The sequence below is a fragment of the Crassostrea angulata genome, chromosome 6, assembly GCF_025612915.1.
Source record: "Crassostrea angulata isolate pt1a10 chromosome 6, ASM2561291v2, whole genome shotgun sequence".
NCBI classification, from domain to species: domain Eukaryota; kingdom Metazoa; phylum Mollusca; class Bivalvia; order Ostreida; family Ostreidae; genus Magallana; species Magallana angulata.
The window spans coordinates 30,458,898-30,481,432 of record NC_069116.1 but is presented as its reverse complement, the minus strand read 5'-3'; the positions used below and the strand labels follow the sequence as shown (position 1 = coordinate 30,481,432).

Here is a 22,535-nt window from a genome sequence, read left to right as displayed (position 1 = left end):
TACACTATATGCAATATTTTGCCAAAAAATGACAAAGTTCAAAAGCTAGTATTTTTTTCATAAATTATCGAAAATCAAAATTCTAGCAATATGCATAACTCTGATATATGTATAATTGATCTGCAAAAGAACAATTTCCTTTTTTGAAAACTTTCGGAGGACTTATCCGTACAATGAGGGTACCCTATATGCATTATTTTGCCAAAAATGACCAAGTTCAAAAGCTGGTATTTTTTTCATAAATTAACGAAAATTAAAAAAAATTAAAAAAAAAAAAAATACATTGGTCAACTTTAAAAAAAATAGAAAATGTTATTTATCACATAACTAATTAAATTACAATTCATTACAAATTTGCTCACCTAATTCTTAATACGTTTTGAATTTCAATTGAAAATTTAAAATATCTTTAGAAATATCTTAGGAGTTAAAATTTTTTTTCTCTATTTATATGGAAATAAATATTAAAATTATTATTGTATTTAATTCTATATATTGTATACTGCTGATAACCACTCTGTCTCTTATTATCAATTTCATCTAAAATTCACAAGGGTCCAAATGACACGGGCCGAAAAGATCAGGGGTAGATAAAAGAAAGCACCCATTCACGTTGTTTACAAAGTGAAAGTAGTTCACTAGTTGGTTTAAAATAACTTTCGGTTGTAGATGTACTTATCGCTCGATTAGGAAGTTTTGTTTCTACAAGATCAAACATTTGTGCATTGTCAATTTTCGATATGGATACAAAATAATCTATTTTGCAGGCTAGTACATTTCATAACCAAATTGAGTATGTAAGCCCAGCTATCGATGTGTCTCGGTGCTAGTGTATTCATCCGCTGAAACCGAGACATATTGTTTCAATAAAATGTGAACATTTTTAAAGACGGCAACCATTTTGAATCTGCAAACTTGTTTTGTTGACGTACATTTCTGCTCGAAATTGAAGTATGTCATCTCTTTTTCTTCAAACACATACGAAAACTTTGCACTCATTTGAGTTGTTTGGCTCCTAAAAATGTAACTTCCGGACGTACGATCCCTAGATGGCTTTCGAGCTTCGCTCGACGCCATAAAAAAAACGTCATTATTTCAATAAAACCCGTCTTATATGGAAGGTTTTTTTCTCAAATTTTGATGTTTTAAAGCACCACATGTGTATTACATGAAATATGACACGCATTGCCCTATAAGTCATTACACGTTTCTTTCCCGAAATAAACCCAAAATGCACTGGTTTTTTTCAGATGCAAGATTGACCCTGAACATATAAATTTGAGATTTAAACCAAACTCAATAGATCTATGCGCATCATCGATTAAAAATAATGAAGTAATCTCTATTCTCAATAATTTTCTTCCGGTTCCGTTCCGTTCCACAAAATACCATTATCCGTGGGGATATTGGTATTTAACGGAACGGAATCTTTCAAACTTACTGAAATATAAAACATATCATAACAACTTCTCACCGTTTCTATATTCTTTCGAAATAAGTTTGTTACTCAAGCTAGCAAAAAAACGCAATGCCTATTTCTACATTAAGGTCAAGATCTAGTAAATGAAAGGTGCCTACAGGTTTATGAAATTCAAGATATACATTCTTTTAATGATGTTTCATAACAATAGCTTTGTTTCATAGGGTGTACCGGGGCTTAAATTTTTGGTAAACACAATGAAAAATCATGTTTTAAACAACCATTTTCAATGAAATATGAAGGATAAAAGTAAAAAATCTCGGAGTTTTGTCCATTTTTGACTAATGAAATATATCAAGAATGCCTACAAGCTCTCCAAAAACGACATTAAACAAGCTCTTGACCTCCTCTTTAAAATGATGTCAAATTGAATGTAGGTACCCGAATTACTTTACCCGTGATTAAATAAAGAATGTTAAAATATTGTTTTATTTTCTACGTAATTCCTTTAAAGCCGTAAAATACGGGAAAAGATTGATCAAATCAATAATGACGTCATAATGGTTCTTGCACCAAAAAGACAGTCTAGAATCATTTACTAGATCCTGACCTTAATTAAGGACGTTGTTTACCCAGGGTTTGAGTTCTCAAATCCAGATTGTTAAAAAGTTCAATTTCATGAGTAAAATTTGTTTTAAATACAAAAAGTATTTATGAAATGAATTATCATTAATATAACAATCGATATTTTTACGAAATTATGGAATTAGGCTCTGACAAAGTTTGACTTTTAGCAAAACAGAGGAAATTCGGACTAAATTTTTCAGATTTTGTTTTCCACTGAAATATTTTTGGTAGTGCTATGATATTTAAAGTTAAGATTTTATTTGTTAGTCAACATAATTTTGCATATTTTCTGTTGGTTTTATCTTGCTTTTTCGTTTAGATAATCGTATGGCACACACTACAAAAATATTGAAAAATGCTTAAAAGTGATAAAAGACACCACATCTCAAAATTCTGATCATTGACCGCATATAAATTTTATACCAGCAGAGAAAGGTCAATATACTTAGTTTAATACTATAAATGTTTTAGCATTATCATCATTCAGTTTTTTGTTATATTGAATCAAAAATGGGTAGTAATTTGAAAACTGACTTGACTAACAGACTAGAATATCTATAAAAATTGTGAATGAAAACTTAATGCTTTGTATCTATTTAATGTCACTACCATTCATAAACTGTATTTCATTTGTTAAAGAGTTAAGCAATTTGTATTATTTTCACAATTAAAAAAATTTGTATTATTTTCACAATTAAAAAAATCTGAATCATAGTGTAAAATTTTTATGGATTTTTCTCGAATTTCCCAAAAATATTCAATAGTCATTAACTCAAAAAGTAGGTCATTGACCTACTTTTTTGAGAGTGAAGAATAACACTACCATGTAAGGTCAATAACACACAATAGTTGGTTTTTCATTATCATCAGTGGAATTTTTTTTCATTCTGAGTAAACATCATGCTTAAGATGAATTCTAAAATATACTTAGGACATTCGCAAGGAAAAGGATCAACATTCATTATTGACCTTACTTCTGAAAAATTTTCTTCCGGTTCCGTTCCGATATTGGTATTTAACGGAACGGAACGGAATCTTTCAAACTTACTAACGACAACTCTTATTTCATTCTTTAACCCATATTATTGTCACGACAGAACTAGTTGCATGGTTAATCACACTAGCATAACACAATGCTTATATCAAGCAGCATTTATATTATATCAAGCGCATTTGGCAAGTTTAATTGAACGACACGAGTGACTCGGGTTGCCAGAGTTGTTAATAAAACATGTATTTCACGACACTAGTGTTGAACCCGTGTATACAAAAGTTTACTCCTACTTTTAGTAAAAGCACAAGAGTTTCAAGATGGTGGAAAATATGAGCAATTGCGAGTTTGACATATGAAAATTTGAATTTTGGGGTTTCTTAATATATATTATTTATATATCACTCACAGAGTAGAAATTATTTAAACTTTTATATAACTGATATTTTTCTAGATTTCAAGAAGAGTTAGAGATAAACGGAGGCAAAATTAAAGCATTTATTTAGCTAATGCTGGGTTGGTAGAAATGTTAAACTCCACAGGTAAAATGCGACAATGATTTTTCTTAGTTTTCGTTTTAATTCATTCTTAGTTACTCATAAAAAAATTTCATCATTGAGATGTTTATTTCATTTAAAAAAAATTTAAGATCGGGGTAGTGGGAGGGAATCTTATTAGTTCTGAATAACAGGGAAATTTTAAAACAGATTTGTACAGGATGGATGTTTTAAACAAAAGAGATTAAACTTGTAATAGTAAGTACTCTAAAATTATGTAAATTTATAAAAATCTAAGACAGTTAGCCTTGGGTAAGCTTAGAGGAGAAAACATATTCGCCATTTTTAACACTAGACGTTTAACACAACACAAGCACACAAACGCCGCTGGAATGATATGCACATACGCAAGATGTGTGAATGGATGAAATGGTTTATTAGTTTGCTTCATTTATTTCGAAAGAATATAGAAACGGCCAGAAGTTGTTATGATATGTTTCATATTTTAGTAAGTTTGAAAGATTCCGTTCCGTTAAATACCAATATCCACACGGATAATGGTATTTTGCAGAACGGAACGGAACCGGAAGAAAATTTTTCAGAAGTAAGGTCAATAATGAATATTGATCTTTTTCCTTGCAAATGTCCTTAGTATATTTTAAAATTCATCTTAATGTAGAAATAGGCATTGTGTTTTTTGCTAGCTTGAGTAACAAATTGTAAATTCACCCGTGTAAATAACATATAATGGATTCAAGAATGAAATAAAAGTTGACGTTTTACACAACACAAGCACACAAACGCTGGAATGATATGCACAAACGCAAGATGTGTGAATGGATGAAATGGTTTGTTAGTTTGCTTCATTTATTTCGAAAGAATATAGAAATGGCGAGAAGTTGTTATGATATGTTTTATATTTCAGTAAGTTTGAAAGATTCCGTTCCGTTAAATACCAATATCCCCACGGATAATGGTATTTTGCAGAACGGAACGGAACCGGAAGAAAATTTTTCAGAAGTAAGGTCAATAATGAATATTGATCTTTTTCCTTGCGAATGTCCTTAGTATATTTTAGAATTCATCTTAATGTAGAAATAGGCATTGTGTTTTTGCTAGCTTGAGTAACAAACTTGTAAATTCACTCGTGTAAATAACATATAATGGATTCAAGAATGAAATAAAAGTTGACGTTTTACACAACACAAGCACACAAATGCCGCTGGAATGATATGCACATACGCAAGATGTGTGAATGGATGAAATGGTTTGTTAGTTTACTTCATTTATTTCGAAAGAATATAGAAACGGTGAGAAGTTGTTATGATATGTTTTATATTTTAGTAAGTTTGAAAGATTCCGTTCCGTTCAGTTTAATACCAATATCCTCACGGATAATGGTATTTTGCAGAACGGAACAGAACTGGAAGAAAATTATTGAGAATAGAGATTACTTCATTATTTTTAATTGATGTTGCGCATAGATCTATTGAGTTTGGTTTAAATTTCAAATTTATATGTTCAGGGTCAATCTTGCATCTGAAAAAAACCAGTGCGTTTGGGTTTATTTTGGGAAAGAAACGTGTAATGACTTATAGGGCAATGCGTGGCATATTTCATGTAATACACATGTGGTGCTTTAAAACATCAAAATTTGAGAAAAAAACCTTCCATAAAAGACGGGTTTAATTGAAATAATGGCGTTTTTTTTTTTTAATTTCAGTTTCCCCGTTAGGGGCCTCTTAACTGGTTCCGTTCCGTTCCGTTCCGCAAAGTACCAATAGCCGGTACTTGGGAATATAGTCCATAGTATTGTGGCCATATTACATTAGAGCTACAGAGGTGTGTTGAATTATTATGTTTTATTAATCAGTGTGTAGAGATATAAATAGAAATTGCATTGGTGTCCGGAATTTCGTCACGCTTGACTGCACCTATACATTGCTGATCTAGTTTAGATTTAGAAACTAGAAACTTGCCCCTGTGCAAGTTGTTACTTTTTAATTTCAGCATTCTCTGCGATTAGAAAATATTGTTAATCTTCAAGCTTCTTTTTCAGCTCCAGATTTTAATTTGCTGATAGCTTATTCGTAATTTAAATTTAGAGTTAAAAAAAATTTGTTTACCATTTAATTATTTTGTCAGCATTTAATTGATTATTTTATTTGTAGCTTCGAGTGCAGATTGAAAAATTACCAATAAGAAAATTTACTACTATTTAATTAATAGTTTAGTTTCTGATAGCTACATAGCATAGTATATTGTAGATTACTTAAGGGAATTAATTTACCTTAGCAGCATAGTACAATCTTAGTTACCTTGGTGCATACACACTGGTTAGTGGGATTTAGATAGATTTACCCTGGTAAGTATAAGTATGGCTGAAGCAGCTGAAGAGAGTGAACACTTGAAAAAGGGTGAAGAAAATACTCTCACTCAGCAACAAGTGAAGCGTATGATTGATTATTTGTCACAACATACAGTTTATAAAGTATTGACAAATGATGAATAATATGTTTAACGGTGCGACCGTTGGGGCGAGCGCAGCATGTGATCAAATAATGAATTATGATAAATCAACAAAAATAAAAGTATCAACGTAACGTAAATGAATTTGAATGCAAAATAAAATATAAACATGCCTATTTTTTTCTAGTAAATTTTCATTATTCATAATTTATAAGATTGTTTATTTATTTAGATAGAATTTATCTCAGTTTTTACAATGTTGTTGAATAATAAAGATTTTAACATAATGTTAATTGCAGTTTATTTCCTCTTTCCTTGCAGCAGACATTTTTCTTAAACTTGCATATAAAAAATTGACTTATTATAAAGTCCACCCCCCCCCCCCCCCCCCCCCCCCCCGTTTAAAAAAATATAATTTACGTATAAAAAAAATTGCTGATCATATAAGAAAAACGGTTTTGGACCCCCCCCCCCCCCCTGCGCTCGCTATCAATTACTTAAGACTGTAGTTCAAAGCTCCCCCTGGGTAGGTGGTGCTCGCCCCAACAATACAGAAGGTACTTGAACTACTTGACTGAAAACTACTTTTAAGTTTGAGGAGGAAGAAGAGGAGGAACCGACTAATCATCATCAATCGGGGTTTGTATTTGACTCATTGACAGTCCATCCTCGATTCTCGACATTTTCAGGAGAGGAAAAATGCGAGACTTCAAATGAGGTTTAGAAGAATGATGTAGAGTGTGCTCTGAGGGATGGTGCTTGCTTTCCAAACATTATACTACAGTCCATAAGGTCTTCCTTGATAGGAAAAGCAAGGAGTTTGCTTTTAACCTTGCCAACAGATGCAACTCCTGCACAGATATTAACCAAATAGATGGTGTATTTGGTAATATTTATCCAACAGAGAAGCTTATTCAGCAGTTTTATGCTACTCAACAAGAAGAGAGAGAAACTGTGGTTTATTATGGTTTGAGACTGGAGAGTATCTAACAGAGATGCATAGAGAGGAAAGCCATCAGTCTAGATGCAAGGAATGAGATGCTCAGAACCAAGCTATGGTCTGGGTTGAAGGACAGTAACCTCCGAAATTCCAGTCGATACAAGTATGACACCATCAAAGACTTTGAAGCTCTAAGAAGGGAATTACGCACCATTGAACTTGACCTACAGTTCTCATCATCCTCTACAGCTACATCATCTGAGAAGAAGAAGCAACAAGTATCAAAGATTGGAAAAGGAGATGATGATTCATCTTTGGAAATAATTCTACAAAAATTAGGAGCAATGGATAAGAGACTTGGAGAAGTTAAACAAACAAACCTAAAAGACCAATTACCTCCCAGGTGTGACCAGAACAATACTAGGAACTACATTGGTACTGGAGACTGTGGACAATCTGGTAGAGGTTATCACCATTATGGTAGAAGTCAAGGTCAATACAGAGGAGGATACAGAGGATATAGAGGAGGATACAGAGGTGGTGAAACTTATGGCCAGTCCTATCCCAACAGAGGAGGATATGGTGGATACAGGGACAATCGCCGCAAGGATTTAAACCAATAGAGGCCACTACTGAGGGACAAACTAGGGGCTTCAAAATAAAACATTGTCCCATTGAAACAAGAAATGATTTAAAATGTATAAGATCCATTTCAAAACACAATGTGACTCTTGTTGGGTCACCTATTAAATTAGAAGTACATGTACAAGGTGTGTTGACAAGGGCACTCATTGATACTGGCTCGTCAGTGTTGACTTTAAGTCGTAATATGATACATATCTTCACGATATTCCACTGCAGCCAGTTGAGTGCTTATAAACACTTAAATGTGCTGATGCTACTGAGTTGCCATATCATGTGAGTTACAAGTAGATGGCATTGCTGATTCACCGCAAACAATCCAATGTCTCTTTCTCATAGTAGATGATACCAAATACCATGAGTCGGTACCAGTTCTAATTGGCACAAACATTCTTTCAGTACTTTTATCTGAAACAAAAGACAGGAATGGTGTCCAATTTTTACAAAAAGTCAAAGTACATACACCTTCGTTTATTGCATTTCACTGCATGATGCTGCACGAGAGGGGATTGTCTCAGCGTGCATATGCATTGGCTCTCGTGGAACACTGTCACTATACCGCCCAACAGTAGTGTGACCATCCAAGGCTACTAGTTTGATAAGCTCCCTTAAAGGTATTATCCTGTGTGTGCGATGCTGTCACCTACTGAAAGGTCATGTATTTCAACTGATCTTGATATAGAGCCCAGTGTGATTACGTATGACACAACTGAGAATGCCCCAATCCCAGTATATGTTAGCAATATCACCACAAATACTGTGACAATAAATCCTCGTGATTTACTTTGTGAGGTACAGCAAGTAAGCATTCAGAACTTTCCGAGAAAGGACCAATTATCAGAGGCATCTGATGTATTCACTCAGGTTAATTTACCATGAGATGAGCTTTCTGAGGATCAACTACAGAAAGTTAAAGGATTACTCAGCAAGTTTGACTCATTGTTCTCCAAAGGAGACACAGATATCAGATATTGCCCATATGTTGAGCACAGGATTGAGCTCAATGATGAGTCTCCGTTCAAACAACATTTCCGGCACATTCCACCATCTATGCTAAATGAAGTACGAGAACATCTAGAACAGCAACTATCAGCTGGAATCATTAGAAGGTCTCACTGACCTTTCTAGTTCAACGTCGTACTAGTCCGGAAGAAGAATGGACAGTTAAGGATCTGCATAGACTATCGCCACCTTAACAGCAGAACAAAGAAGGACAACTATGCTCTTCCTCGTATCGATGAGATACTTGACTCACTTGCTGGGAATACTTATTTTTCAGTCCTGGATATGAAATCAGGGTACTATCAGATCCCTATTGCAGCGGAGTACAAGGAGCGGACTGCCTTTACGGTGGGCCCCTTGGATTCTTTGAGCATAACCGGATGGCAATGGGATTGGTTAATGCTCCTGCAACATACCTGCGCTTTATGAGAAGATCCAGAAGGTTAGAGAGTGGCCTACACCCACAAAAGCAGAGGAAGTAAGGAAGTTTTGGGGATTTGTGGGGTACTACCGCAAGTTTATCAAGGATTTCTCTGTGATCGCCCTATCCCTTACAAATCTGATTCCATCGACAACGAGATCAAAGACTACACACAAGAAGACAACAAAGAAGCCTGATTTTGTGTGGGAAAAGGATCAGGAAGAAGCTTTCTCAACACTGAAAGAGTGTCTAACATCAGCTCCCATCCTAGAAAATCGACATTTTGTACAGACCAGGTCGGAATAATTCTGATGCAGATGCTCTCTCTGGACTACCTGCATTAGAGTCAAAGGATTACTAGTATCTGCCAATCTCAACAGAACCAAAAAAAATTTCCGGATTTTTTTTAAACTTTTGATCTCTCGAACACTTGATCTCTCGAAGTTTAATCATGGTCCCATGAAGTTCGAGTTATCGAGATTCACCTGTATTTCATTAGAATCCTCAAAAGGAGGATATCAGCACATTTTAGTAATAACTGATCACTTCACCAAATACGCCGTTGCTGTACCAACCAAGAATCAAACCGCTAAAACGACTGCTGAAGCCTTTTATAACACGCTTCAACAGAACATTGCTCCAGATGTTGGGAACATTAATAATTGAACAGACGCAGAACTGGAAGAAGTATGTTGGTCCTATGGTGCATGCCTACAACTCTATAAGACAAGAGACCACTGGTCAAACTCTGTACTTGCTGATGTATGGGAGACAGCCCTTGTTACCTGTTGACATAGCTTTTGGCTTGAGTGATGGTACAAAGAATCAGCCGATGAGTAGCTATGTTGCAGACGTGACCAGAATAGAGAAGGCACTCAAGATAGCCATGAAAGTAACAAAGTTAGCACAAGAGAGACAAAAGAGATTTTATGACCAGAAAATAAGAGGAAACAACATCAAAGTTGGAGACCGGGTACTAGTCAAGATTGTAGCATTTGATGGGAAACATAAGCTTTCCAACAGATGGGAAGAAGACCCTTATGTTGTACTATCACAACCAAACCTGGAAATCCCTGAATTTGTTGTGAAGAAAGAGAATGGTGAAGGGAGACAGCGCACCTCTCACAGGAACCAGCTCCAAGAAGGAATAGAAAGGACTGATGATATAGATGATGATACAGATGATGATTCAGATGATGAATCAGAGGTTTTCTTTGTGGCCACAAAGAAAGTGAAACCAATGCCTAGGCATACTACGCAAACACCAGATATCCCTCTTGATCAGAGTGGTGACGACTATGAAGACAAGAGAAGTCAGAGTATGGAAGCCGAGGAGGACGCTTCTCATTCCGTCATGGAGGAAAATTCTTCTAATCAACATCTGAAAATAGCGTAAACACATCTAATGATGATGTTACAGAAGGAGTTGATCATGATGAGGTAAGTAAATCTTCAGTTGAAGTTACAAATACCAATATCACAGATGATATTTCAGGAACCAAGACCAGACCCCAAATACCCCTCCCTCGTAGATCCCATAGAACAAAGAAGCCTCCCCAGTGGATGCGAGATGGAGAGTTTGCTGTAAATATGGTGTGCAGGGCCATGTTAAATGCTATGTTAGACAAAGAGTAAAGTGTATCATAATATTTTTTATTGTATTTCATATTTCAGTTTCTATTACATATTTGCTCCAAGTGTAATGACGAGGACATCATTTTGTGTGGAGGGGGCATATGTGGTAGAGTGTTATTTTTAATTTGTTTTTATTGAAATGATTGTTAATAAATATTAAATGCTAATGGTGAAACGATTGTCGCCGACGATCGATTGTCGATCGTTTATGGGCTGCCGATTCCGATTATCGATTACGAATTTTATGATCGATTGTCGCTACAATAAACATGTGTAAGAGTAAAACGAAACAAACACGTACGCATTAATAATACGATGGTAGTCATGATACAATTGAAAACGAAACAAGAGAAAATGGCGTCCGAGGTCGACGACGAGATAAATAACAACGAGATGAAAATATTTCCCTACCCGGGGAAGGCAAAATCTGATGTGTGGAAGTTCTTTGGCTTTCTCAAAAAGACGGATAGTCCACCGATAAAAGCTAATTTGGACATGACTACGGCGATTTGCCGAGTATGCAAGAAAAAGTATGCAAACAGCCACAGCAATGTGGACTTATTCATTTTTTTAAACAAAAACATGAAGTACTGGTAGTCTGGTAGATGTGTGATGCCATTATGAATTCTTGAACAGATCAGATCTAGTCAAACATTTTAGACAGTTTATTTCTTATGGAAAAAAATGTTTCTCTTTTCCAAGTCCTTTATTGTTATTTTTTGTTATTAATGCAACAGACAGTTGTCTTGAAATGTTGAGATTAAACTCAAATTACTTAATATGTGTTGTCCTTAGTTTGTTCTATGCATAAAAAATGCTAAACAGAAATTGAATTTTGTAAATAATTTATTTACTGATTATTTCGATCATTGATCGATTAAGCTTCTCCGATTTTAACCGATTATCGATTTTAGAATTTTTCCGATTATTCAACACTATTAAATGCAACTATTAATTTCTACAATTCGTGTTTTTGAATATCCGCGATGTTCTGATTTTCCGTAATAAATAAAAGTATACAATACTTAACTTTTGGTTTTTATTTTACTTATGCTACCTCAGGGTAGTTTTTGAGACCCGTGTTTTTCATTGGTTGAGAGGGTTTCCCGCCAAGTTCTTTGTGCTGGTCAGGGAGAGAGCAATAGTTTTTCAGCCAGTTAAGAGGCCAAGTTTGTCCCTGAATTATTTAGACTACCTGACTATATTTATTAATTAATCACAAACTTCAGGACATCGATATGTATCTGTCACTCAGTATTCACCCATTAAATGGGTCTTGCACCAAATTGGAACCCTGATCTATAATCAGGGTTCATAATAAAATATTAATAAATATGGAGAACCTGAGACGTGGCGTTTTTCGTTGAAATGATACAAAGAAAACACCACTACATTTACTGCTTTGATAAAACGTCCAATTACTGTGGGATAAATAACTGCCATCTATTTCCCAAAAGTTCAAGATTTTGAGAAGTCAGATAAACGATCTAACACAATATATGTCAAAACAGAGCAAATCCTGAAGACTTGGACATATATTTACTGTATTATAGTGATTTAAACCAAAGTTTTGAGAACTTGAAACGAAATGCAGATGAATTAATGGTAGATTGTAGAGTCTCTTTTCCCTGTTATACAAATCAATGTACTAAATTAGTACAATATTACTAAGTACTTTATAATCATGTAGAACGCCCTCAATCACATCAAAACGAAAGTAAATATATTTTATACAGATAAAAAATAGCCTAGTGTTAAGACTTGTCCATTGCAATTCACTTAGTGATACTTTTATATCTTAAATGGTAAAAATACTCAAACCAGGGAAAAGTATGTAGTTAATCGAGTTCATAGTTTGTGAATCCCATGTGAAAACGAAAGTAGGCATGACAAGAGAAAAGTTAGTCTAGCTTGCATACTCAAATGTCAGTTTTATTTATGGAATTATTCAGTGTAACATTGTTCATAAAACTCTTACCATTAAAAATGTAAACACCTCTACATCTTTTCCGGCCTCATTCTCTTCTAACAGAGAGCCTAACCGTATCGCTGTCGTGTGTGCAAAACATTTTCTACGAACGTTGAAACCGAAAGCCGCCCTTTGATTGGACAATCCAAAAACTGCCTCGACGCGCTGTGTACATGGTGTAGAGCCTACTGTATCTACTTTCCTTATATATATTAAATTTTCCGTGTATAATTTTGTGCAAAAAATGGAAATCACAATAAACTCATATGCTGTATAAAATACAAATCCAGCGCTACTTGCCATTTTTTAATTGTATATATTTTTCAAGAAAATTATATGAATTTTTGTATTAAAAAAAACGAAAATCTGATATCAAAAAACTCATCCAAAGATTCCAAGAATCTGTTATTTATTTATTTTTGAAATTATTTATTTATGATATAATTTAATTCTGGTTGTAACACGCTTTCTGATTGGTTGAAAAATTTATTTTATATCGTACAAAGAATGTTGCCTACGTCATAGTATGACAAACGTCAAAAACGTATCAATCCGCCTGACGTTACGTTTGAATTTTGTACAATTTGATGTCATTTTATAGATCAAATGACCGTTTTTATCAACAATTGATCGCAAATAAATTAAATTATAAGGAATGAATTTAATATTTATTAGTTTTATACGATATAAAATGGTTTGGAACAGTTTACGCTTTTTTATAAACCGCTTCGCCGTTTATAAAGCGTAAACTGCCCCAAACCATTTTATATCGTATAAAACTAAAAAATATTGAATTCATTCCTTAAATAATTAAAGAATTCGATCTGATCAACAATTCGACTTTGAACAGGTCTAGGCAACCTCCGTTTTTTGGAGGAAATAGATTTTTGCGCCCCCAGTGGATTTTTCCAAATGAAGGGTAACTCTGTTTATATACAAAGGGAGTTAACTATGACATGAAAAATAATTATCAGACGTTTAAAATTTAGAACTATGGAGATTTTTGAAACAATTTTTGCAAGTATATATACATTCAGGACACCATGCACTGATTGAACCTATACTCGTTTATCATGCTCATAAAAGACATTTCTAGATATGATCTAGATCTGTTATTATTAAAAAAAAAAAATAGCTGGTTCAAATTAAAAAAAAAAGATGAAGGGTCAGAAGAAAACTTTATCAGCTTTATCATTTGGCAAACTGACACAACAGCCAGTAATTTTTTTTTTAGATTTACTGTACTTAATTGTCAAGATATTTTGAAATAGATGGGTGGATACGGCATGAGATACTGAAAAATTAAGATATTAATAAATCTGATTCATGTATTTTAAAATCGGTTTTTAACCGTTATATATGTTCAATGCTTGGAATATATTGACTCAAACAGGCGTATACGTATCAAAACCTCCAAATAGTGTCATTTTTTAGAAGTTCAATGCCTTTTCTTTTATAGAGTGGGTATTGGCTCCATATTTTTCTCAAAGTGTAAATAAGGTTTAATGGAAAACAAATCGGTTTCAATCAACAAAAACGCGGAAACATCACCCACTATACATTAAAAATATCATTTTGTGTTCCAACAATTGAACTTTTTGAAAAAATAATACAAGTCCGTAAATTCGCGGTCAAAGTCACACATGGTATTTTTTTTACAGTCTACAGCTGGCTCAGTGGTCAGACCACCAGACATAAGCTAACCTTATATAACAAGGGTTTTTATGTTGTGGATTCGATACCATCAAAATTTCAGGTAATTTTTTTTTCTTATTGTTTGTTAAATATATTTTTTAAAATGAATATGCTTAGAAATTGTCCTATTGCATTATATTACAATATATTTGAACAGATTTAATTGGGAAAAAAAATCAAAATTGTATTTCATGACAAAACCGAATAGGCATTTGCGCTATCCCCCCCCCCCCCCCCCATCTTCTTTGGTACTATTATATTCATTTAATCAGTTATGACTATTGTTGCTCATGTGAGCGATGTGGCCCCTGGGCTTTTTGTTACATTTGTTACTTATATTTCTTACATATCGCTCGAATCATAAACGAATCGTGGTCTAATTTTGGGCACATTTACTATCATATTACTAACAATGTTTATTATTAAATGTATTGCTTGCATGTACAATGAGAGTGCAAAGGCCGGTATTCAAGAACTAAGAAGATATACTTTAGTTACAAAATTCACTGCATTTAAAAAATTATTTCTTGTAAAATGCGACGTTGTATTTGTGCGTCGTTAAGTAACACTACTGGTACTGAACCAGTTATCGGCTAAGGCCAGTTATCGGCTTAACTGAGAGTTCGGGTTTATAGCACGCGACAATCAGAGATTTTTTTTTGCAGCGGTAAATTGTAATAACTCGGCAAATTCTGGGCGTGCTAAAAAGCACAAAACAAGATGTGTTGGGTTATAAATAATGATATAATCCAACAGATTGATAAATAAGGAGTTCACCGTTTTAAGTATGTCGAGTTTTATCCAAAAATATCAAGAAATAAGGAAATGCGAGAAGAAAACGCTTAATTTTAGCCGATAACTGGTACAGTGCCAGTATAGTCATTGACACGTCTTCCTATTTAACACCTGGAGATAAATTGGAGATACTAACGAAAATAAAAATAGATTTCTTACGGAGAAAATCTGACATTTTTTCTCATTTGGAAGTACTTGTACTCGTGACACCTCACAACATTTTTACTTCATCACCCGGATACTTTTATCTTCCAAAGCAAAATTCCCGCGGAAATCTCGGCACAGTGTCATTTGTTACAATATTCAGCGACCTGTGAGCTGGGCATTTCCGAGTCTGATCATGGAATGTACATGTTAGACAGCCGAGACTTTCAATACTTTGATTCTACTATTTTATACTTACAGCGCCCTCTATCGTGTGCCGGTATATTGCCACGTTTCCTGCTGAAGTCCAAAGTGTGAAAATGTTGCGTTTGTCCTTTTTGGTCGTGCTTTATGTTTGCGCCGTATTTGCCAACAAAAGAACACTAGTCTTAGTGGATAATTGGTCAGTCAGAGAAACTCATTCTGTATTTTTCAGAACTCTGAGAGGTGAGTTGCTGCAACCATCCCAACTCATGTTTATTATGCTTACAGCACAGTACACACGTGTACAGGAGTCGGCAATTTTATCAATTTGTTGTAAATAAATGAGAAACAGTTAAAATCTACCAGTGAGTTTCACGAGCATTAATTAACAACAAATTGACAAATTTATATAACATTGCCGACTAATGTCACTACGCTGCACAGGGACATGGGTAATCCGAGATTCCTCTGACTCTAACCCCCGCTTTTATATTGTGACTTACAAGTCACAATATAAAAGCGGGGGTTAGAGTCAGAGAAATCTCGGATTAGGACATGGGCTATTCTCTTTTGAGCAGGCATAGACTACATCCACTTCTCTTCGCAAGGCTTCATATTTTGATCCTGGAAAATGTGTAAATGTCGAAACTGAAGACAGTTTACGTTTCAACCCATGTTACGACTCCAGTTTCCCTGAAATTTTGTAACAGACCTATTATTTCTGCATTTTAAACATTAATGCATTCATAAATCACAAAAAAATCAACACGAACCCGCAGTACATTTAAATTTATTTTTGACAGGCAAATAAAATTGCCTGCGGACTACTTAAAGTCCAACTGGACTAATGCTTAAAAAAGTTAGTGTCAAACCCTGCCTACTTTTACCTGATGCAATCCGAATGTCTCCTCCAGAAAATAATAGCCCTTTATCTTCTAGCAATTTTGGTTAAGGGATAGGCCCATCTCATTATCTTATTTGTTTCAAACTATATTATGTTTTTTTTTTCTTTAACAGTTTTTTAGCCGTATATAATAATTAAGATCTTTAGAAATGTGTTGGGATTACAGTAAATATATGTATTTGAATGATCAAAGAAAGAATGCATATACAGTAGTTGGCCATAAATGAGTTCGCAAAATGGCCGACGTTTACGTAGGTCTCGTCATCACCTGAATTTTTTGGACCAATTATTTATAACATCAAAGTAAAAATGACTTAGCAGACATATATGTTTCTGTGTATTATATCCTTGGGAGTGAAATAATCATAGAATTTTCTATGTTTGGTGATGTACAGGCTTTGTATTGAATAAAACGGGAGACTACTCAAAATGTAAACAACAACTCTTCCTAGGTCACGAAAAATTCGGGTTTCATTTTTTGACTTTTGTACTTGTGTAATCAATATTTTTTATATGGTTTAATGATATTAATGTTTGAACGTTATATATGACCAAAATTGTGTTGATATTGTATTCCTTTACGATCTAATTGGACATAGAATTCGTGTTATCTTTTTTTGACAAACTATCAGCGATTTGTAAAGTGCCGAACAACGACTGGTGAGAAGCGTTCTGATTACGGTTTTATTCAACACCATAGACTCTGATCTTGCAGTAAATCAAGCTTTTCAGTTCTTAAAAGCATATTTTCTGTTATTCCTTGGGACTCTAAAACGGCATTCGGTCATCAAGCGGTGCCCTTTTTCCACAACTTTTACTTCGAGTTACAATTTTAGCCTTACTCTGGTCTTTAGTATTTTAAAACTTTACCTCACAGTTGTTGCTGTATATTCCAATCATCCTTCCAGTTTAAGACATTAAAAAATCCAACATCTGACATCTGTATGACGATTTGTTTTCTGCCTTCCCCTATTTTTTCTCCAGTTGGGTGCCATGTCAGTTTACAGACGATTATTGTTTACCAAAGGGGGATAACTCAAAAAATAACATTGGCGAAAGCAGTAAAAAAGTCAGAGAATCACCGGACGATTCTTTTTATTCTGGTTATCGTAGAAAATAAGCTTTATTTTCTTTTTTTAATCTACCTTACAGAAAAAAAGTATGTTACGGCGGCAATTTTGCGAACTCATTTATGGCACACAACTGTATATGACAAAATAAAGAAATCAGAATTAGTAACATTTGTCAAAATTTCTTCAGAACAATACATTATGATAAGAATTAAATTGACAAAAAGTAAATTAAGTTAATGTATTGGTAGCTGCTCTTAAAATTTACAACATTTTATACTGTTGATGAAAATTATAATTTAATATTTTGTAATTATACATTTCTAGATCGAGGATTTGAGCTGACCTTCAAGACAGCAGATGATTCCAGTCTGGCCTTGGTGAAATATGGAGAGTTTCTGTATGACAATCTGATTCTGTTCTCGCCATCTGTAGAAGGTAATGAAATATTGATTATTCTTAAATAGTGAAAGTCTTTACAACATGTATCGTTTATTGGTAATTCATTGTAAATATAATAAAGTTGTATAGAACTGTTATTCATATCCTAAAAAATAAAGTGCTAAAATCAATATATGTATACATTTTTTCCCTGTTTTAAAAAAAACAAAAACAAATTTAAATGTTGTGGCTTTTTTTTTTTGTATGTAGAGTTTGGAGGATCGCTTGATGTTGCTGCCATAACCAACTTTATTGATGGAGGTGGAAACGTCTTGGTTGCAGCTAGTTCAGATATTGGTGAGTTTCAAATTTTAATGTTTACATAGGGAGCTTTCCATAAACATTGCCATGCTGGTGACATCATCTTGAAACGGTGATGTTATTGGAACGGTTGGTATTGTCACAATACTTCAACAAGGATGATTACAGCTTAAAACTGAAACCTATTTTTAATTTGGTCTAGAAATTTAAGCTATTTGCAGTTATAATGTATTTCAATTAAGTCGGACAAAAAATTTAATCTTTTGCAAATCGGACAGTTTGGATTTTACATATAATATGACTGGAAATGCAAAGATGATTGTAATCCAGTGCTTATGCAAAGGGATCTAACGAAATATTATCTTTTAAAACAGGGGACCCAGTCCGTGAGTTGGCTACAGAGTGTGGTGTGGAGTTTGACTATGAAAAAACGGCCGTAATTGATCATCTTAACTATGACATCAAAGACCAAGGGAAGGTAATAGAACCAAACCACCCACTGGTTTTCCTTTGAGACATGAAAGTGTATTCTGATGGGGAAAAAAGTAAATTTTTTCACATAAACACTGTTCTACTTCAATTTTATTTTGTAGCACACAATGATAATTGCGGACTCCAAAAATCTGCTGGACGCTCCCTTGATTGTGGGTTCCAAGAACATCAACCCCCTGCTATACCGCGGAGTTGGGTAGGTTCTCAAACATTCATGAATGGTTTTCTTAATGAAAACTTGAATTTCTCTTGAGGCAACACATCTGTAAGAACTACAATTCATACCCACTAAACCACGTGAGAAAATCAAGAATTAGAAATATTTTTCACCAGGATTCATTAACACAATGCATAATCCAGTCAGTAATTTACAGTGTTCTCAGCAAGGTTTATTGAAGGAAAGTTTATTCAATTGATAAAATGTTTTTACAGTAGAAGTCAATTGCTGATTTGTCTTGTGTGATTACAGAATGGTGGCTGATCCAGAGAACCCCCTTGTGTTGAGTGTTCTCCATGCCTCCTCCACTGCTTACTCCTTCTCCCCCGACAAAGCTATTGACGATGTAAGTAATACATTAAGCGTAAAGTAGTTACAAAAAAAAAATAAACAGCCAGAAGTCTTGTTGATTATTGTATACATTTACTTTTAAAAAGTTTTGTAATCATAAATGTAACTAAGCAGATTTAAAAGTTCCCAGATTTATTCCAGTTTTGCAAATTTGTTGTAAGGGAAAAAAAAACAATTGTATTGTGTTGAAACATTTAAAGAATGAGATTTCAATGATTTTAGTATCCTCATGCTGTTGGCAAAAACACGCTTCTCGTAGCTGCCCTGCAGGCCAGAAATAATGCAAGAGTTATCTTCCTTGGCTCCCTGGACTTCTTCAGTGATGAGTTCTTTACTGCCAGTGTCCAGAGTGGAATGTCCAACAAACAGTACGTGGTGTCTGTTCTTTATATGCTCCCATTAACTCAATGCTTTATTTTCTTTTTGCATATCTCAATTATTTTGTTGCTTTCAGTTTGAAAATGTCAAAAAATGAAAATGAAGCATTGAAAGCTAATGGAAGTGCTCTTTGTTTTCAGTAAATTTTGCCCTTTTACATGCTGAAAATTAATTCAATTGAAAGAAGTTATATTTTATGTAGCTATCAAATCTCTTTTAGTTATTGTTCTTTTAAGATTTATTTAATGCTATATGTACTCACTTGCCTGTTTCTTTCCTCCTCAGATTCCCAAAATCTGGCAACGAGGATCTGGCTCTGAGTTTGACCCAGTGGGTGTTCAAGGAGAAGGGTGTGCTCCGTGTGGGAGCAGTCAAACACAATAAGCAGGGAGAGAAGGAACCACCCCAGGCTTACACTGTCTTTGATATGGTGGTAAGTACAAGTGTACCGACAGAACCACAGTTCACTCAGTTTCAAACAGAAAATAAAGGGGTTTATATTTTACCAAACAGGGGAACCATTGCTAGATTTTACAAGGCTATGTTTGTTGAATATTTGAAGCTTGAATTATCTTTTTCTTTTCGGTCCTCAAAGAAGAATTAAGGTTTGTATAAAAAAAATAAAAAAATTAAAAAAAGAAGAAGAAGAAGTTAATGAGTTCAAGATTCTGTAAAATGACTTTATTTTGAAGGACTACTCCATTGAAATTGAAGAACTGAAGGACGGCAAGTGGAAACCATTCAGTGGTCAAGATGTGCAGCTCGAATTTGTCCGTATCGACCCATTTGTGAGAACAACTCTCAAGAACTCTAGTAAATATTTACATTTCTTTGGGCACTATCAGTAAAATAATGCAATAATCTATCGGGAATTATAAGTGAAGCAAACATCAATATGAAGTGTTTATAGCTTGACCAGAGCTTGTCAGTTGTGAATAGCATTGTAACAGAAGCTTATTTTATACATTTTAATTTTGCAGATGGTAAATTCCACATAACCTTCAAATTACCTGACGTTTATGGAGTCTACAAGTTCCAGGTGGATTACAACAGAGTGGGCTACACACACCTGTACAGTACAACTCAGGTAAATTTAAAAAAAGCAAAAACAACAATTTATTGTAATTAATAATTTCATGCTTATAGCAAGGGTCCGTCTCATTTCCTGAGTAATAAAACATATACCGGTAAATGTATCTAATATAGATTATACAAATTACTTCCACTATGGATCAAAATTGGTCATCTAAGCACCTTGCTTTGTTCTTGTTTTATGGAAGTTAGTAAATTTTTATGTAGTTTTCATGGCATTGGTCAAAAATGCTTTCACAAAATTGTTGGTATTTTTTTTTTTCACTGATATAGATCCTGGTGTCGAGTTTATTTTCAGTTGGGTGACAAACTTGTGAACGTTTTCTGTTGCTCTCTTCCAGGTATCAGTGAGACCTCTACAACACACACAGTATGAGAGGTTCATTTACTCTGCTTATCCCTACTATACCAGCGCTTTCTCCATGATGGTCGGAGTCTGTGTATTCAGCCTGGTGTTCCTACACTTTAAAGAAGAACCCAAAGAAAAGAAAGAATAACCACAGCATGACAGAAATAACATCTTATCAACTACTTTAAAGCTTTATTTTTGTACATTTTGTTTAATCTTTGTGTTAATATTTTGTGAACATTCATAAAGTTTTGGGTAAAAACGAGATTTGGTTTCAGACTTAAGTTTTCATTTCAATATCATGATTGTACATGTACATTTTATAACCTCAGTAAAAGAATGAAAGTTGTGGAAGTAAATGTTGTGATGCATTTTGGAATGATTAAAAGATCATGTTTAGGTACTTTTTAAAGAAAATAATAAATTATTCCATTTTCGTTAAGAAGTGTGTTTCTTTTTAACTTGCATACCAGGCAACAAGTTGCAGAGTATAGTATGTTTTTGACCATCCTGTCTTTCAGTCAGTCCTATTTTGTTTTAAAGCTCTTTAATCCTCTGCACAGAGTTCTATGGAACTTTGTAGGTAATAAAGGACACGATTTGTGTGTGTGCATGGTAACAGGAAAGAAGAAGAGTGTACAATGCCTGTCAAAATCCCCAAAACTTGGATATTTGAATGACATTAGTGTAAATCTTTTGTAAAGTAATCTTACATTTGAAGTTGTGCATCTGAAGGGTTTTAAATATTTCCATAATGATTCTATTTAATTAAAAAAAATGAAGAAAAAAATTGCTTTAAAATTGCTTTATCTTTAATGAAGATGAGCACAGAAATGAAAACGACACGATGTTCGAACGCACCCTCTCAGCTGAGAGTAAGTACATGTATCTTCTATCCACACTGTGTTACGATAACACATAATATCAAAGGTGGTTAAAAAACTCATTAAGCAATGGTTTATCATATGGCATATTTAAATTTTTCGAGACATGCAGCTAAGACGGGTGCAAATATCCGGCACAGTGTTTAAAGTTTTATTTTATTGCTCCAAATGGGATATGTATAACGCATTGTACGCCCCTGTCCTTCTGATTCCTTTATTTTTTGTTTTAATTCTTTAGAATAAAGAATTTTGGCCATATATTAAATGTAATAATGAACACTTTCTTAGCTTTGCTCCTCTTAATCCGCTGCTCAGAATTAGATAACAATTTGTTGATAAGAGGGACACAATGTAATTTTTTCTAAAACAATTAGAGAGGATGGATTATATTGCAATGCCGAAAACGCAGGCATTGTTGTAACAGTATGCTGAATCATTATAAACAATTACGGTTTAAAATACGAATACTGGGGCTTGAATTGGTAACCTTTATCTTGGCCTCGAAATGATGGGAGAACTTAAGTTATTGTTCATAGTCAATAAGCGCACTGTATGAAACAAGCGTCTGTGGGAGAAAACCATGTTTCAAACAAAACAATTTAAAAAGTTTCCTCCTTTTAAAAATTTCACCATCTTATTAACAAG

The 22,535-nt window shown here is 34.1% G+C and overlaps 3 protein-coding genes across 3 annotated transcripts in view; 2 read left to right on the top strand and 1 right to left on the bottom strand.

Moving 5' to 3' along the window:
* LOC128187346 (uncharacterized) overlaps window positions 1–12,725 on the bottom strand; it is a 79,033-nt gene extending 66,308 nt beyond the window's left edge. The window contains exon 1 of the mRNA XM_052857757.1: window positions 12,623–12,725. The gene's annotated coding sequence lies outside the window, so the exon portion shown is untranslated. The remainder of the gene's footprint in view (window positions 1–12,622) is intronic.
* Window positions 7,043–7,567, top strand: LOC128187448 (uncharacterized). Its single transcript, XM_052857889.1, has one exon. The coding sequence runs from the start codon at window positions 7,043–7,045 to the stop codon at window positions 7,565–7,567; it is 525 nt and encodes a 174-aa protein (XP_052713849.1).
* A 2,794-nt stretch (window positions 12,726–15,519) lies between the features above and the next one.
* LOC128187352 (dolichyl-diphosphooligosaccharide--protein glycosyltransferase 48 kDa subunit-like) lies at window positions 15,520–21,443 on the top strand. The gene is made up of 11 exons (XM_052857767.1): window positions 15,520–15,694; window positions 17,753–17,863; window positions 18,077–18,163; window positions 18,502–18,605; window positions 18,721–18,815; window positions 19,089–19,182; window positions 19,410–19,555; window positions 19,851–19,998; window positions 20,258–20,378; window positions 20,546–20,652; window positions 20,999–21,443. Exons 1-11 carry the CDS (start codon window positions 15,568–15,570, stop codon window positions 21,152–21,154), a joined length of 1,296 nt encoding a protein of 431 aa, XP_052713727.1. The 5' UTR covers window positions 15,520–15,567; the 3' UTR covers window positions 21,155–21,443.
* Window positions 21,444–22,535: the final 1,092 nt, after the last annotated feature.

What these genes read in the sequence shown, in the direction of transcription:
- LOC128187448 (XM_052857889.1), top strand. Translation starts at nt 7,043, where the DNA reads ATGCTCAGAACCAAGCTATGGTCTGGGTTGAAGGACAGTAACCTCCGA.
- LOC128187352 (XM_052857767.1), top strand. Translation starts at nt 15,568, where the DNA reads ATGTTGCGTTTGTCCTTTTTGGTCGTGCTTTATGTTTGCGCCGTATTT. An exon ending in ATTTTTCAGAACTCTGAGAG is followed by an intron (nt 15,695 to 17,752) that starts GTGAGTTGCTGC and finishes ATACATTTCTAG; the next exon opens with ATCGAGGATTTGAGCTGACC. An exon ending in TGCAGCTAGTTCAGATATTG is followed by an intron (nt 18,164 to 18,501) that starts GTGAGTTTCAAA and finishes CTTTTAAAACAG; the next exon opens with GGGACCCAGTCCGTGAGTTG.